The sequence below is a fragment of the Rhizomucor pusillus genome (genome assembly GCF_041956525.1).
Source record: "Rhizomucor pusillus strain CBS 183.67 unplaced genomic scaffold VTP01scaffold_13, whole genome shotgun sequence".
Lineage (NCBI taxonomy): Eukaryota > Fungi > Mucoromycota > Mucoromycetes > Mucorales > Lichtheimiaceae > Rhizomucor > Rhizomucor pusillus.
In genome coordinates this window covers 577,397-591,594 of record NW_027192155.1, presented here as the reverse complement: position 1 = coordinate 591,594, position 14,198 = coordinate 577,397, and the positions used below count along the sequence as shown (strand labels likewise).

Sequence of the window (14,198 nt, the reverse complement as noted above, 5' to 3'; positions counted from 1 at the left end):
GCTGCCATCGATTTCCTTCTTTGTATTGTATTGTTAGCAGGGCAGCAGCAGAGATTAATGACCTCGCCGACTATTGCCAATGCAGCGCTGGTGACGACACCCTACATTTCAGTAATCGTGCGACGAGCCAACCTGTACTCGAGAGGGATCAGCACGCTGCCGCCTCCGGTCCCTAGCGATCCTGCGTCGGCACACTCGCTTGGTGGCATAGTCGCCACGATAGCAGAAAAATTAGGCATCGGCGAGTAAGTTCCAGTGCGAACATTGAACGGAAGTAAAGTTTTTGTCTTAACACAAAAGAAGACTAGCAACTGGCGGTCTTCAACTGGCTGTCATTGGAGGTAAAACGCCATGGCTATCCAAAAAAAACAAGGGAGAGAGAAAAAGAAAACTCGACCCTCATACGTGAAATATTTTAATTAGGTGCATTGGCTGGATTCCGCTACGTTGGCGGTTTTATGCTGCAGTACCTCAAAAAGAGAATGATTAGCAGCGCAGATTTCGACTCTAGAGATGAATCTTACAGGTACTCTTATCCAAAGTTATGCATCCATTGACAGATTTTGCTCAATGAGTGACTATCGTTAATTTAGCTGGATACTCAATTGGTTGAACGAGCAGCCGTTCAGCAAAAGCACCAGCCAATTCTCTGTATCTACTACCATTGTCCGTGGTAGTCAGCGTTTGACAGGCGAAGGTCTCGATGCCAAATTCCCGCCCGTATATTTCCTGCCCGCACCAGGTAACTGCAAAAGAATCTGAATTACACTAAACTCTCTTGGAATTTACCGGTTATTCATTGGTATACACAGGCATCCACATCTTTACATACAAGAATCGCTTGCTTTGGCTTAGCCGCGAACGGCCGCAACCATCCTCGGCGGCAGCAGCAGCTGCTGCGTCAGGCAACGCGGCTCTGGAAAAGATACAGATCAGCACGTTTGGTCGCTCGCGGAAAATTTTGGAGGAGCTTGTGCTTGATGCACGGAGAAGCTACATTGAACGCGACCTTTCACGGACGGTGGTGTACGCTGCAGGTAAATTCGATTTTGGCACCTCGAAAAGTCCACCTATTCTGATTACAAAACAGATCAATACGGTGCATGGAGACGCACCCGTTCGCGACCAAAACGACCACTTAGCACGATTGTTATCCCTACCGATATCAAAAAGAAATTGGTCGACGATGCTCGCGAGTTTCTAAACTCTGAAAGCTACTATGCGAACCTCGGAGTACCCTTTAGAAGAGGCTACATGCTCTTTGGCACGCCTGGCTCTGGAAAGACGAGTCTTGTATATTCCCTTGCTGTAGGTATTGTCCGTTTATAGCTGCTGGGAAATACCAACTCAACTTTGTACGCTGTGTAGGGAGAACTTGGACTGAATATTTATGTAGTTACATTGAGCAATCAGGGTCTCACGGATGATACACTGTGCGAGCTGGTTGCTGAGACGCCAAGCAGGTAAAAGAAAGCGGAAGGTTGATGTGACAATATCTGCTCAAGGCTGCCTCCTGTTTTAGATGTATTCTCTTGATTGAAGACGTTGACGCGGCATTTGTGCAACGGTCGAAAGGCGACGTTGCCGTTGCAAAGGGTCTAACGTTCTCAGGCAAGTTATACATTGTATCTTCTCATCCCTTTCTATAGATGAATTTTCCATGGATACTGACAACCATCGATTTTAGGCCTTTTAAATGCCATTGACGGTGTTGCTGCGCAGGAAGGTCGTATACTGTGCATGACCACAAAGTAAGGATGGTTGCAAGAAAGCGTTTTTGAGACCCCCCGCTGCTAACTTTTTCTTGCTTACTATAGCCACATTGAAAAATTAGATCCTGCCTTGATACGACCAGGTAAGGAATTTCTGAGGGATGGGCTCTTTATCCTTATTGCAATTACTGATATGTATGCATTTACTGCAGGCCGAATCGATGTTCGCGTACATTTTGGCAATGCTACGCAAAGCCAAGCTGCCGAGCTGTTTGGAAAATTCTATCCTGATCTCGAGGCAACAAAGGCACAGCAGCTAGCATCCGAGTTTGCAGCACAGATACCAGATAAAGTCTTCAGCATGGCCCATCTTCAAGGGTTCTTGATGGGCCACAAGGGTGATCCTGAGGCTTCTGTTCGTGAGATTGGCGACTGGGTGAAAAACCACGGGCAGGGCAGCAGCGCGGCCGACAGTGCATCCACCGAGCAGGAATATGTGACAGCACTGGATAGCACGACGGCAAATCAGAGAAAATAAACGCAACTGTTTTTTTAGATGTTGGTATCGTTTTACATAATAGTTGTAGGTGAAGCGGCGGGAAATGAGTGAATAGTTTGGAGCTAGGAACGGGAGAAGTGCAAAGTTATGGCAGGCATGATCTCTCTCTGTGTGTAAGAAAAGAGAACAGCAAAGATAGTAGTGTTAGGTGTCTAGTTTTTATCCCCTAATAGCCGGGACAGAGTTATCGGTCATGGTCAGGTTCACGACCACGTCGCCTACAGGGTTGATCTCGAATTTTTCGAGCGCGTCGCGGATATCATCCATTGCCTTGTACAGCCACTCGACTTGCGATTGATCTAGGCCGTTGTTGGGCTGAATGTCTGCCAGAGCTTCCAGATGCGGCAAAGATGTTGACGATGCCGTCGCGTCTGCTGGATGATCCTGCACGGACGTTTCATCGAGCACCTTTCGATACCTCTCTGTCCGCTCTTCCACATCCTGCTCTTGCAAAGGCTCGTTCTGTGCACTCGATATATCGATAAGGTTGCTACCGGATAGTGTCAATATATACTTGTCCAGTCTGTCTTTTTAGAAGGGTGTAACTCACCTAGTTGTGCGCTCGATAATTTCATTCCAAAACTCTTGCTCCAACTTTACATCGAATGTATCGTATGTCTGAGAGTTCGTAGGTCTGCAGTGTGAACCGTGGGTTAGACACACGATCTCGCCAGGGTCAAACTCGAAACTCGGTCAAGCCAAGATGAAACTCGTCTTACCCGTCGTAGCTCGGTAGCTCATTGGCCAATAGAGGTGCATGCACTTCACTCTACAATGCCGGGAACAGTGAGTAATTTATAAGTATAGAATGTTCCCTCCAGCATTTACATCGTCCCGGTCCTCTTTGCTTCCACAGCAGCCCATGTTCCAAGAGAAAAAATGCGAATGTGCATGAAATGTCCGGTAGGCCCCGATGAAAAACACAGACACGAGTGTGCTAAATGATGAAAACTAAAGAAACAATGAAACCAGTCCTTTTTCTTTATGGAGGTATATCTATAGGATCTCTTAGGATCGGTAAAGCGCTGCGAGGTTTCCAAAACGACTCCAATACATCGTATTTGATATTTCGGTCCCACAGCGTAAATTTGGTCGGTAATGGATTCAACAAGGGCATTTGGAGTAACAATTTTCTGTACGTTCGTCTTTCTTGCCGCGGCTTAGGTCTGTATATTGGCGGTAGCAGTTTTTCTTCCTGTTTCATGGACGGATCGATGTACTCGAGCATACTCGATGTGCTAAAAGGACTTGATTCCTTTGCGTACGGCGACGGGGGTATTTCTGTGGCACGGCGTTTAACTTGCGTCTTTGGGACGAGTATCGCTTTTGGGTTGAGATGCATGATATCTGGGTCGTGTTCCAATCCGCTGTACAGATCATCCCATTTGGGTCCTCCTATCTGCAACACCGCGGCTGAAGATGGATGTCCTGGCGGTGCTCCAGCACGCGTCTCGAGCTCGCACATAATCTCAAAGGGAACAGGCAGCTGCACGCGTTTAAGCAAATTCGACCGCCACCGCCACAAGAGATTTGCTTTGCGCGTTCCATGCAGCGGTTTGTATTGCGGCACTGGGAGCTCCGGTTCGAGTTTTTTGCCTAGATGTTTTGTTACAAGGGCACGCAGGGGACCACACAATGGTGGCGGCGGTGCCGTGTGCGGTAACTTTGCAATAAACGGTTCTGGTCTTTCTACGTCAGCGGGAAGTGCGCGGATATACGCGTCCAGCAGTTTCCATCGTACTTTTCCTTTGCGACCGTATGCCTCGTCTAGTATCTCGTAGCAATCCTTGTAACTGCCGCGATTCGCTCGCTCGAGCGCGTGCAAATCCTAAAACACGATCAATTATCACTATGGAATTTGTCTCTCCTCTTTCCCGGTTTTAAGATTACTTACTTTTCTCGCATCGCGTAGTTTAGCTTTGATTCTTGCTACGTCAGCGGATGTCTTGTACTCTTTGAAAAGCTTGCGGGCGCGATTGACAATGTACGTCCTAGTCTCTCCTCTGCCTGTCATTCTCGGGGGCGAGCGCTTGCTTGATTGCTCGGTTGTTACCTGGATCGATCGTCAAAGAATTGCTTTGCTTCCTGAAGAATGTGCCTGTACAACGTACACACGTACGCCTTGTGTTGTGGTGACGGGCGCCAGCCTGACATTGTAGGGCGAAGTAAAGGAGGAGAAAAGGATGGCAAATTAGTTCATCCGGGATCTGAAACTTCGCCTCTGAAAAATTCATGCGTGGTGGATCTCGTGCCATGCGCAACCGGATGAGAAACAGACGAGAAGCGAGGTTTTCTCTTTTGGAAACTGTATGGCGTACAACGATAGCAACAACGACGACATTCCAACGTTCAAGCTGCTCCTCATTGGCAATTCGGGAGTAGGCAAGAGCTCATTGCTGCTGCGATTCACCGACGACACCTTTCTGTCCCAAGACGAAGTGTCCGCGACCATTGGTACTTTGCCCGTTGCAGAAACTTGAAGTATTGCATGTGTGTCTCACAAAATATAGGAGTTGACTTTAAATTGAGCAGACTCGAAGTAAACGGCAACTTGTATAAGCTTACGATATGGGTTCGTGTAATATTTATGCAAGTAAACGCGAGCAGCAATGGCTAATAATACCTTCTCCCTGGTGGGATAACAACGCTACTGCTGCTGCAGGACACTGCTGGGCAAGAACGGTTCCGCACATTGACATCGTCGTACTACAGAGGTGCACAAGGCATCATTTTAGGTTAGTATGGACAGCAGCAGCAGCAGCAAAACAAGAAGAATGTTGAGCGACCAACTCGGAATTTCCTGTTGTCTGCATGTATATTATTAGTGTACGACGTGAGCAATCGAGAAACATTTGAAGCCCTCTCAACATGGTGGAACGAAGTAAATACCTATTGCTCCAGCCAGCATGTTGTAAAGATGATTATCGGCAACAAAGTTGATAAGGTAAAACAGAGGACTTCTAGAACCAGTTTTGTTTCTTTTCCTCATTGCCCGTGCATTATATTTAGGAATCATCGCGTGTCGTGAGCTACGAAGAAGGTGCTGCGTTGGCACAAAAATGGCAAACGTTGTTCATTGAATGCAGTGCGAAAACCAAAGTGGGTGTCAAGGAAGCATTTGAGGAGCTCGTGACAAAGGTACATACAAAAATATCCATCTATCCAAATTACTACAATCTAATTGTTGATACCTTTTTTTCGTTTCTCTCGTCTTGCAAGATCGTTGAAACACCCTCTTTATGGCAACGGCGATCAGGATCCAATGTACAGCTCGGCAGCAGCAGCAGCGAGGACAATGCTAGTGGAGGAGTGCAGGGATGCTTTTGTTAATAGGAATGTTGCAGTAGTACAATATCTAGATTGCATGCAATTGAGAAAATGGATACGGTGCATTAAACCATTTTGACTCTGCTGCAGGTCTGTTTAGATACGCGTGTGTGAGACAAACAAGCATGCATCAGCGCGGATTTAAGCCGATATACTGGCGCCCCCTTTATCGCATGGTCGCCGTAATAAAGATAGGCACAAAGGGGACAGGGACTAAAAAAAAAAAAGAGGGAGCATGTATCCAGAAAAAAGCAAGACAAATTGAGAGAAGACGGGCGACCCTGCACATATGTAATAAATGTTGCACCCAAGCAAGCAGGATACACAGAGAGAGAGAAAGAAAGTAAGAGAGGATTGTAGATTGCTTCTGAATAGCTGAAAAAGGTCGAGTTTACACAGAGCTGCCGCCAACCGACGGCGGCTCGGCGTACTGCAGCAAAAGGAATAATATGACATGTACGGGCGCAAAACCTTTTCTCTTTTTTGTTCATGTACATCTGTATGTCAGCGTGAATTTGCATGTCGATACTAGTTCGTAACCTTGGAGTAAACCCTATCCATGTATAATCTCGTTGGTTCGTCGTCATCGAGCCGCTGGGAGGCGACTATCACTTGCCGTTTAAATGGAATATCCGGCAGAAGTAATCGACGACCGGAGTAATCGATACCGGTCGCCTAGGGGTGTCCTGAAAGAGGAGGAACGCCAAATGAAAAAAAAAATGAAAGGAATACGTGCTGCTGCCATGATTCACACAAGCTTGTGGTAATCACCATCATCCTTAATCCCCCTTTTGAACCTCCCGTAAAACATTTGTAGGAGAAAACAGCAACGTTTACAGGGGATTAATCTGTGCAAGCCAGCAGGCAACACTGTGGGAGGAGGGCAGGAGGTCGTCGTTGGATCAAGATGGTGTGCGGTGGTGCACGGCAAGACACGCACGGATATCACCTTAAGATCGCCTCTACAGGTACTCACTGAGGACACGTGCGAACCTTTGGCAAAGTAAAAGTGACATTGTCTCAATGTCTTGAAACATAATCCCAGGGCCGAGATACGAGATTGTTTATCACACTAACCCGAACCGCGGTATGGTCTACCATAAATAACCATGAACTTAAGTGTTAGCCGATGATCATACGATCTCTTATCCTTCTTTCTCTATATTAGAACTTTTAAAATGGAATAGATCGAACAAATTGCGTGGATAATTACTCGATCCTCAATTTCCCCCCTTCTTCCCCTGCAGAGCTAGGCTCCAAGGCTGGTATACGATCGCGTCATAGCGAGAAGCTTAACTCGCTCTTTCTGACTCTCTCTGTATTTGGGCATTCTCGCTTTCGCTCTGCCTCGCAATTTTTTACAGCCCCTTAGACACTAGACCCGAGTAGCTGTCATGACGGGTCTTGCTAATTCTGGTTCGAAAGGTACTGCCACCTTGCCGTCCGAGACATTGGGTCAGCTGCTATCGAAGCAAGGGCCGGCTTGTAAACAATAGGCTTATGCAGCTACCACTATGTAATTCCTAATTTGTTATCGTTGTACGCAACCCCCACCCACCCACATTGATCTTACCGTGCTTTCTAACGCCTCGACGGTAAGCATTCGAGAATGTTGATTATTAAACGTCAATTGGAAGAAAAAACCCAACCCCTCCTCATTACACGCACCACTCGCACTCTTTCTATTTTTTTAATACTTAATTTTCCTCTCTCTCTGTGTGTGTGTGTTATATTCACTCAACTCCTTTCTTATACGCCTTCTTTTTTCCCTGTTCTTTCATTTTAATATTTCCACGTTTTTTTTTACCCAGTTACCGCCACATCAGAATATTTTTTTTTACCTTTACACTATCCAAAGTTAAAAAGTATACCAGCACAACAACTCTCATGTCGACGCTTAATGAAACGTTTTATGGATTCGTGGAAACGACTACGGATACACTTTTAATATTCGAAGCATGTCGCCGAGGCATTTTGCCCAAGATCAACCGCAGGCTCCAGGAACGGGAGAGAGGCGCTGTACGTTCAGGAACCGTATTCGTCTTTGATGAGAGAGAGTCAGGTAGAAAAGAGATTTTGACTAGAGACAGTGGACAAAAACAGGGCACGAGCTAACAGACATTGAAACAGGCATCAAACGATGGACGGATGGATTTGTCTGGAGTCCTTCCCGTATCCTGGGCAACTTTCTCATTTATCGAGAGCTGGAGAACAGGGAGTCCAACACCGACAAACGACGTCTCCTCCAAAAGAACCAATTCAACAACGGATACAATAATGGTGAAAATGTTGACATTGACGTGAGCCAAGACTCTGCCGTTGAGCGCAACCGTGAACGGGCCTTGGTCGGATCGCTCACAACGTCGTACAACTTTAAAAAGGGCGGGCTTATAAAGAAAACAATGAGCATTATTGTCAATGGATCGGCGCAGCATTTGATTAGCTATTACACAAAGGAAGATGTATTGAGCAATCGCCTGCAGCGACCTACGGCGATCCCAGAGCTTGCCTGTCTTGAAATCGCCCCACAGTTGCTGATGCGCCAGAGCTTTCGGATTCCACCAGGCATGGAGCATGGAGAGATGCCTCTCACAATGTCGCCTATATCTCCTCAGCCTGGTCTGCCCTATCCGACAGCATTTACAGGTAATTATTATTTTTATTTATTAGAGATTCTGGATCGAAAATAACGTTGCATTGCAGCAGGACGTCGAGGCATTCGTAGAGGTGCCTCAGGTCCAATGGTCGAGCGTAGCAGCTTACCGACAACAAATGGCAACAGTCTAATGATGTATGGTAACGACGGATTCTTTGCACATCACCAGCGGCCTGCCACTCTATACCATAGTCATTTTGATCACCAAGGTATCTATCCTGGAGGCATGCCGGCGGCAGCAGCAGCAGCAGCAACAACAACAACAGCACGTGGCGGAAATGAGGAGTCCAGGAGCACGTTGCCTCTTCAGCATCCCTATGTTCCTGACTACGGCGTGGTGAAAGAGTCAGTGCCTCTACATGAGAGCAACCAGCAGCAAGGAGCAAACATGACTACTGGTATGAATTCATGGATCAACAGGCAGCAGCAGAAGCAACCTGAACCGCTAGCTCCACCACCACTATGCTCTACTAGTACCACAACAGGTATCTCGCTGACCACAGTCGCTGCTACCAATATAAACACGGCAACACCCATGCCTTCACCGCCGCCGCCTCTCATGCAACACAAATACGACCAACAGAGTCGCAGTGCAAGTGTCAGCACCGAGCCGCAAGCTCTTTTCCCTGAACAAATCAACCCTGTAGTACCTATGCCAGTGTCGTCAGGAGGTGACAATTACAGCATCATAGATCGGACACCGTCCCCTTTGGAAGGTATTTTAGCCGATACGACGACGACGACGACGACGACGACGTTGCTGGCTCCCGCGTGGCAGCATCCTCCTTTTCAAAAGGCAGCAGTGGTCGCCCAGCGCCGGGAGCACCCGCTATCCCTGTCTGGCATGTGTACCGCGACAACCGCCAGCAGTGCGCTTGCGGTAGCAGCGGCAGCGGTAGCGGCAGAGCAAGCTGGTATACCTGCACATGGGCTGTATCCACCAGAAACCAAATACAATATCGTCAGCTACGCTGCTGCTGATCGCGCAGACAGAAACAGCGTAGACGCACAAATGTCTTGTTGTAGCAGCAGTACATCAGCTATCACCCCGCCCCACACAATGCAGTCTTTTGCCGCTGCCTCCGTTTCTTCTTCTGCTAATATATTTCCGGTGACAACTGCTGCCTTGGCTGCTCAAAACACTAGCGGTGACCATCAATTCGTTCATGATATCAACGCGTACGGAGCCGCAGCGACGGCCATGCACCCAGAACAACAGCAACATTTGCCACCCGCCAACAATCTAAAGTACTTCCACTAAGAGGCTTTCATTCTCTCTTTTCTTTGTGCATCAAGATCGTCACTTAAGTGTATACTCTGACTTTCCCTCCCTTCCTCCCTCTCTCTCTTTATCTATCTCTTTCATTCCCACACTGACACCCATATACATTATTCCTCTGGCCATCATTTTACAACATGCTCACTGTTTTCTTCTCTCGTTCTTCCTTTCTCGGCACACGGACACCGCTTGCACGGAGCACATTTCATTCTTTTTATTCTCTCACATTATATCCATTTACTTTTTTCTCCTTTGAATATTTTTTCTTTTCTTGTTCGTCTTTAGCTACATTATGCAACTTAGTACCCACCTAAATAGTTACCTTAATGCCCCGCAGGGTTATTTATTCCCAATCTCTATTCTCCTTATTTCCCTCCTCCTCCTCTTTGTCTAATTCTGTATATGATTTTGCTTTGAATTACTTGAACTACATTAATAACAGCGCGACGTCGGAAAGAGGGTTGCAATGCTACTACTTTATACACGGTTCCTTCCTTGCAGAGCCGACGTTCGGCTATCAACGCGGCCCGGTCGTAGTCTGAGTTGGTCGAGTAATAATAACCCCGGCTTCTTTGCAGGACATTTTTTCTTTTCCATCATCAGCAGCTCTTTCACATTATCCCAAAAAAAGATGTCGCACCACCCTTCGTATACTATGGCCGCGCTGTGCACCGCTGGGTAGGATGAAAACATCAAAACAGAGCGTAGTAAATAATCCTGACCGAGTTGACACTGGGTTTTCAGTGGTATTGCCGGTTTCGCGCGCACGCGTTCCATCCCCTCGCTTGTAGCTGGTGTCGGCGTAGGCTCGCTCTATGGCATCGCAGGCTACCTCATTCAAGAGAACAGAGATTACGGCCACGAGACCGCTTTAGCTGCTTCGACGTTGCTTGCTGGTGCAATGTTACCTCGCGCCATCAAGACCGCCAAACCTGTACCAGCCGTCCTGTCTGTACTTTCCATCGGTGCCGGCGCCTACTATGTCAAAAAGATCATTGAATACAGCTAAACATCGTTGAAACATAAAAAAGAATAAAAAAGAAGACAACAAAGAGAGAAAAAAGGAAGAAGCAACTTTTACTTTCGGTGAAGCACATGGCATGGACCGGATAGGTGATGGTCTATTTTCCAATGTTTGCATGCTGCTGCTGCACTGGTCTGGTTTTTTATGCATCTCATCTCTTGTCTTTTTTTGCTTTTTCTCTCTTTTTCTTCTTTTTAAACACATGACGATCAACAAGACTACGGGAACAGCGACGGCGACGCCGCCGCCACCCCCGTCAGACGATCCCTACTCAACGTCGAAACGTATGCGGATGACTTTAGCTTGTGAAAGATGCCGGCAAGTCTAGATACGTAGCTCGGCTTCTAATGGCATCGTAACCACTTTTGTTATATAGGAATAAAAAAGGTATACAGACGTTCAGCCATGTAAACGAAGAGAAACGTACGCATTCATTCATTGATTCGTCATACACCTTCTAGTCAAGTGCGACTTTGTCCATCCAGTCTGCGGCCGTTGTCAAACATCTAATGGTAATTTTCCCACTCGTAGTTGACAACTTTTTAAAATAATCTGGGATTGCCTAAGGGGGTAGGGGTCGCAATTGTGCTAAACAAAATAGTTGCTAGCAACCTGTTCGTACACCGGCGCGCCGACCCAAGTTGATCTTTTCAACCTCGTGCAGCTGAACGAAACCATCAATTCACTCAAGAATCGTGTCGCCAATATTGAGAATGGAGTGCAACAGGTGCAAGACGACACACGATATCTCGTGGATGAAATGAAGCATAGTAGCAGAAAGCGCCAGAGAATTGAGAGCGACGGAGCAGGGGCGTCCCAACAGCAAGAAGAACAAGAAATCGACGATGATGAGAATGAGCAAAAGCCGCAGCAGCAGGATAAAAAGAGGAACAGCACCATGCTATTTCCAGGTGGCATCAAGGCAAACTGGACGCTCTCCTTAACACCCACCGGTCTGCGCATCGATACAAACATAGTATCGCTCAAGGATCTGTATGATATCCTTCTATCAGGACTCTCGCAGCTGCAAATCGACAAGAGACGGATAGAAACCAGCGCTGGCGCATGCGATCCGATTGCTTCGCCGACCATCACTGTAAGCAGCGGTAGTGGTGATCAAACACAGCAACAGCAACAGCAGAGTAATCCGCTCGGTACTCCTGTGCAAGAAACTACTGCCTGCGATGAACCTGCAACTACACCGACAGCCGAAACAGCCGTTGTCATCAAACATAAACCGCTTTACAAATCTAAAAATGTCATTTTCCCGTTATACAGTGCATGGGAATCATGCAACAACAGCCACGACAATGTTTCGCGCTGCCACGCAAAGGCGACCGCGGCGCTGCTGGCGGCGCAAAGCAGCAGCAGCAGTGACACAGTTCCTCCAGAAAGGTTGAAAACAAACAAGAAGTGTCGAGATATCGTGAATAATGCACATCATCCAGCTGTGCAGCTACCGAATGCTCGACTTTTGGACGAGCTTCTACGCATCTATGAGGAATGTTTTCTGTGTCTACCGTTACCCGATATTGATACGTTCATCCAAAAATGCAAAAATCATGAAAGCTGCCCGTTGTTGACGAACGCGATGCTATCGTGGTCTGCACGGCATGCGGCCATCTATCATGGGACATTCCCCGGCCAGGATCCCAACATGGTCGGCGAGCAATACTTTGATGCAGCTAAATTCTTGTTGAAAGATCGGTTCCTAACGCCGAGCATCGAAACCGCGCATGCGTTGCTGCTTCTTTACATTTACAGTATCGGCAAGACTGGCGACGATCGATCCAAGGCCGAGTCCGAAGCATACATGTTTCTTGGTCTTGCTACACGCATGTGCCTAAGCCTTGGCCTGCACCAAGAAGACCCGCGGTACGACCCCGTCCAGCGAGAAAAACGGCGGCGTGTTTTCGCTGCAGCCGAGTTCCTCGAGACGCTGTGCTGTGCTCATTCCGATATGCCGATGCTGTTCCCGCTCGACGACGAGATCACGGTGCAGCAAGCGAGCGCCATGGATCACGAGCAGGGCGAGCGGCGTTACCGCACAGAATTTACAGTTTACCGGCATAAAATCAATCAGATCTATCGGCGCATCCAATCTAGTATATCTGGGAAGAAGGATCCGTTGCTTGCGACCGTGTCAGGTCTGGAGAAGGAGCTAAAGGATTGGTACAGCGGATTACCGAGTTATTTTCACTACAGAGTGGGTGATAAAATCAGACGGCGATGGACGTCGCGCTCCTTCCGCGAGCAGGCATGCCTCAAACTCAACTTTGAATATCACTTTCAAATGTGCCAACTCTACTCCATCTTTCTGCCGACGCAGCCGGCCGACGAGACTTCTTCGGCCATTGCACTCTTATCGCTGCGGCTATGCGTTGACAGCGCCGATGCCATCACTGAGCTGCTAGAGTGCTGGTCGCAGCTCTGCCAACCATGGTGCCACTTTACACTGGATACGCTCGTCATGGCCTGCCTCACTTACAGCACACAGCTTAGATCAGACAAGCAAGACGCAGGCATGCACGCTCGGCGGCAGATGCGGCGCATTGCAGCCGTACTGCAGAGGTCGCCCGTCAAACATCACAAATATGTAAGGACGCTCATCGCCAGAATCGAGACGCAGGTACGCGAAGGTAAGAATACCGATATTACCCAAGAGTTTGCGCATCAATCGCCACCTGCACCTGCATCGCTCGAAGAACCGGCTGACCAGCAGCAGGCGATACCGCCTCTGTCGACATCGTCATCTTCTTCCTCTTATTCGTGTTGTTCTTCTTCCTCGTCACATTCAATTCCTATCTCGTCGTCATCCACACCAACGGCTCCAGCAGTAACAGCGCATAGGCAAAGGCAACAGCAACAACAGCAACAGCAACAGCGGCAACAGCGTACATCTACGGACCCACGTTTGCGACCACCACAGCTGCAACATTCTCTAGCAGCAGCAGCAGCAGCAGCAGCAGCTCCTCCTCCTCCCCCAAGCAACGTCGTTATATCTCAAGACTGGGATGTACCGTTTGCATCCACAGTATCCACGACTCCTCCGGCACCTCCGGACGTTCAGGAATGGGCATGGTCTGGCGTGTCTCCATCCCCACAAACCGCCGCAAGCGCGTTCGACTGGGCGCATGCAGACTTGGCTGTGAACGATCTTCTTCGTTTTGCGGATTTTGTATACACGCCAACAATGGATTTGGACCCAGCAGCATTCGTAGGGCAACCGACTCATCACCAGCACAACCAGCAGAGCAGCGGCAACAGCACTGACAACCATGTTGATCGAAACACCACCGCTGCTGCTGGCGGCGGTGGCCATCGTAATCGTCCTCAGCGAGAGCCGTCCTCTTCATCTTCGCTATCCGCATCTTCCATCCTTGGATACCAATGGCCATCGCAGTGACGAAATAATAAACAAACCAACTGTTTCCAGAATCAGGGAGATCTGTAGATATTATATTACTATGCTGAATGGGAAGGGTGGGGGAGCAAAATGATTTGGTCAAGTAGTTGAATTGGGGTTGGATACGTAAGTACATGAATAAGTCAAAAGATAAAATAAAGAATGCTTGTCCAAAAAGAAAACTTGTACTATTGCCGAAAGTTAAAAGTGCTATCTAACAAGGAAAGAGAGATAG

The 14,198-nt window shown here is 47.9% G+C and overlaps 7 protein-coding genes across 7 annotated transcripts; 5 read left to right on the top strand and 2 right to left on the bottom strand.

The window, feature by feature from the left end:
* Window positions 1-57: 57 nt before the first annotated feature.
* VTP01DRAFT_2612 (uncharacterized protein) lies at window positions 58-2,250 on the top strand (the record flags this gene model as incomplete). Its single annotated transcript, XM_069381093.1, has 11 exons — window positions 58-245; window positions 304-341; window positions 424-526; window positions 594-742; window positions 813-1,037; window positions 1,091-1,308; window positions 1,369-1,463; window positions 1,523-1,611; window positions 1,688-1,751; window positions 1,818-1,855; window positions 1,925-2,250. The coding sequence occupies 11 exons, from the start codon at window positions 58-60 to the stop codon at window positions 2,248-2,250; spliced, it is 1,533 nt and encodes a 510-aa protein (XP_069237388.1).
* Window positions 2,251-2,430: 180 nt separating this feature from the next.
* VTP01DRAFT_2611 (uncharacterized protein) lies at window positions 2,431-3,135 on the bottom strand (the record flags this gene model as incomplete). Its single annotated transcript, XM_069381092.1, has 4 exons — window positions 2,431-2,761; window positions 2,822-2,905; window positions 2,991-3,040; window positions 3,100-3,135. 4 exons carry the CDS (start codon window positions 3,133-3,135, stop codon window positions 2,431-2,433), a joined length of 501 nt encoding a protein of 166 aa, XP_069237387.1.
* Window positions 3,136-3,253: 118 nt separating this feature from the next.
* VTP01DRAFT_2610 (uncharacterized protein) lies at window positions 3,254-4,425 on the bottom strand (the record flags this gene model as incomplete). The annotated part of the gene is made up of 3 exons (XM_069381091.1): window positions 3,254-4,099; window positions 4,166-4,262; window positions 4,325-4,425. 3 exons carry the CDS (start codon window positions 4,423-4,425, stop codon window positions 3,254-3,256), a joined length of 1,044 nt encoding a protein of 347 aa, XP_069237386.1.
* A 155-nt stretch (window positions 4,426-4,580) lies between these two features.
* Window positions 4,581-5,601, top strand: VTP01DRAFT_2609 (uncharacterized protein; the record flags this gene model as incomplete). The annotated part of the gene is made up of 6 exons (XM_069381089.1): window positions 4,581-4,725; window positions 4,782-4,843; window positions 4,934-5,006; window positions 5,097-5,215; window positions 5,281-5,409; window positions 5,491-5,601. The coding sequence occupies 6 exons, from the start codon at window positions 4,581-4,583 to the stop codon at window positions 5,599-5,601; spliced, it is 639 nt and encodes a 212-aa protein (XP_069237385.1).
* Window positions 5,602-7,485: 1,884 nt separating this feature from the next.
* On the top strand, window positions 7,486-9,515 carry VTP01DRAFT_2608 (uncharacterized protein; the record flags this gene model as incomplete). Its single annotated transcript, XM_069381088.1, has 3 exons — window positions 7,486-7,660; window positions 7,729-8,244; window positions 8,302-9,515. The coding sequence occupies 3 exons, from the start codon at window positions 7,486-7,488 to the stop codon at window positions 9,513-9,515; spliced, it is 1,905 nt and encodes a 634-aa protein (XP_069237384.1).
* A 673-nt stretch (window positions 9,516-10,188) lies between these two features.
* VTP01DRAFT_2607 (uncharacterized protein) lies at window positions 10,189-10,542 on the top strand (the record flags this gene model as incomplete). The annotated part of the gene is made up of 2 exons (XM_069381087.1): window positions 10,189-10,211; window positions 10,278-10,542. 2 exons carry the CDS (start codon window positions 10,189-10,191, stop codon window positions 10,540-10,542), a joined length of 288 nt encoding a protein of 95 aa, XP_069237383.1.
* A 217-nt stretch (window positions 10,543-10,759) lies between these two features.
* Window positions 10,760-13,963, top strand: VTP01DRAFT_2606 (uncharacterized protein; the record flags this gene model as incomplete). Its single annotated transcript, XM_069381086.1, has 4 exons — window positions 10,760-10,875; window positions 10,934-10,944; window positions 11,019-11,069; window positions 11,166-13,963. The coding sequence occupies 4 exons, from the start codon at window positions 10,760-10,762 to the stop codon at window positions 13,961-13,963; spliced, it is 2,976 nt and encodes a 991-aa protein (XP_069237382.1).
* Between the last annotated feature and the right edge of the window lie 235 nt (window positions 13,964-14,198).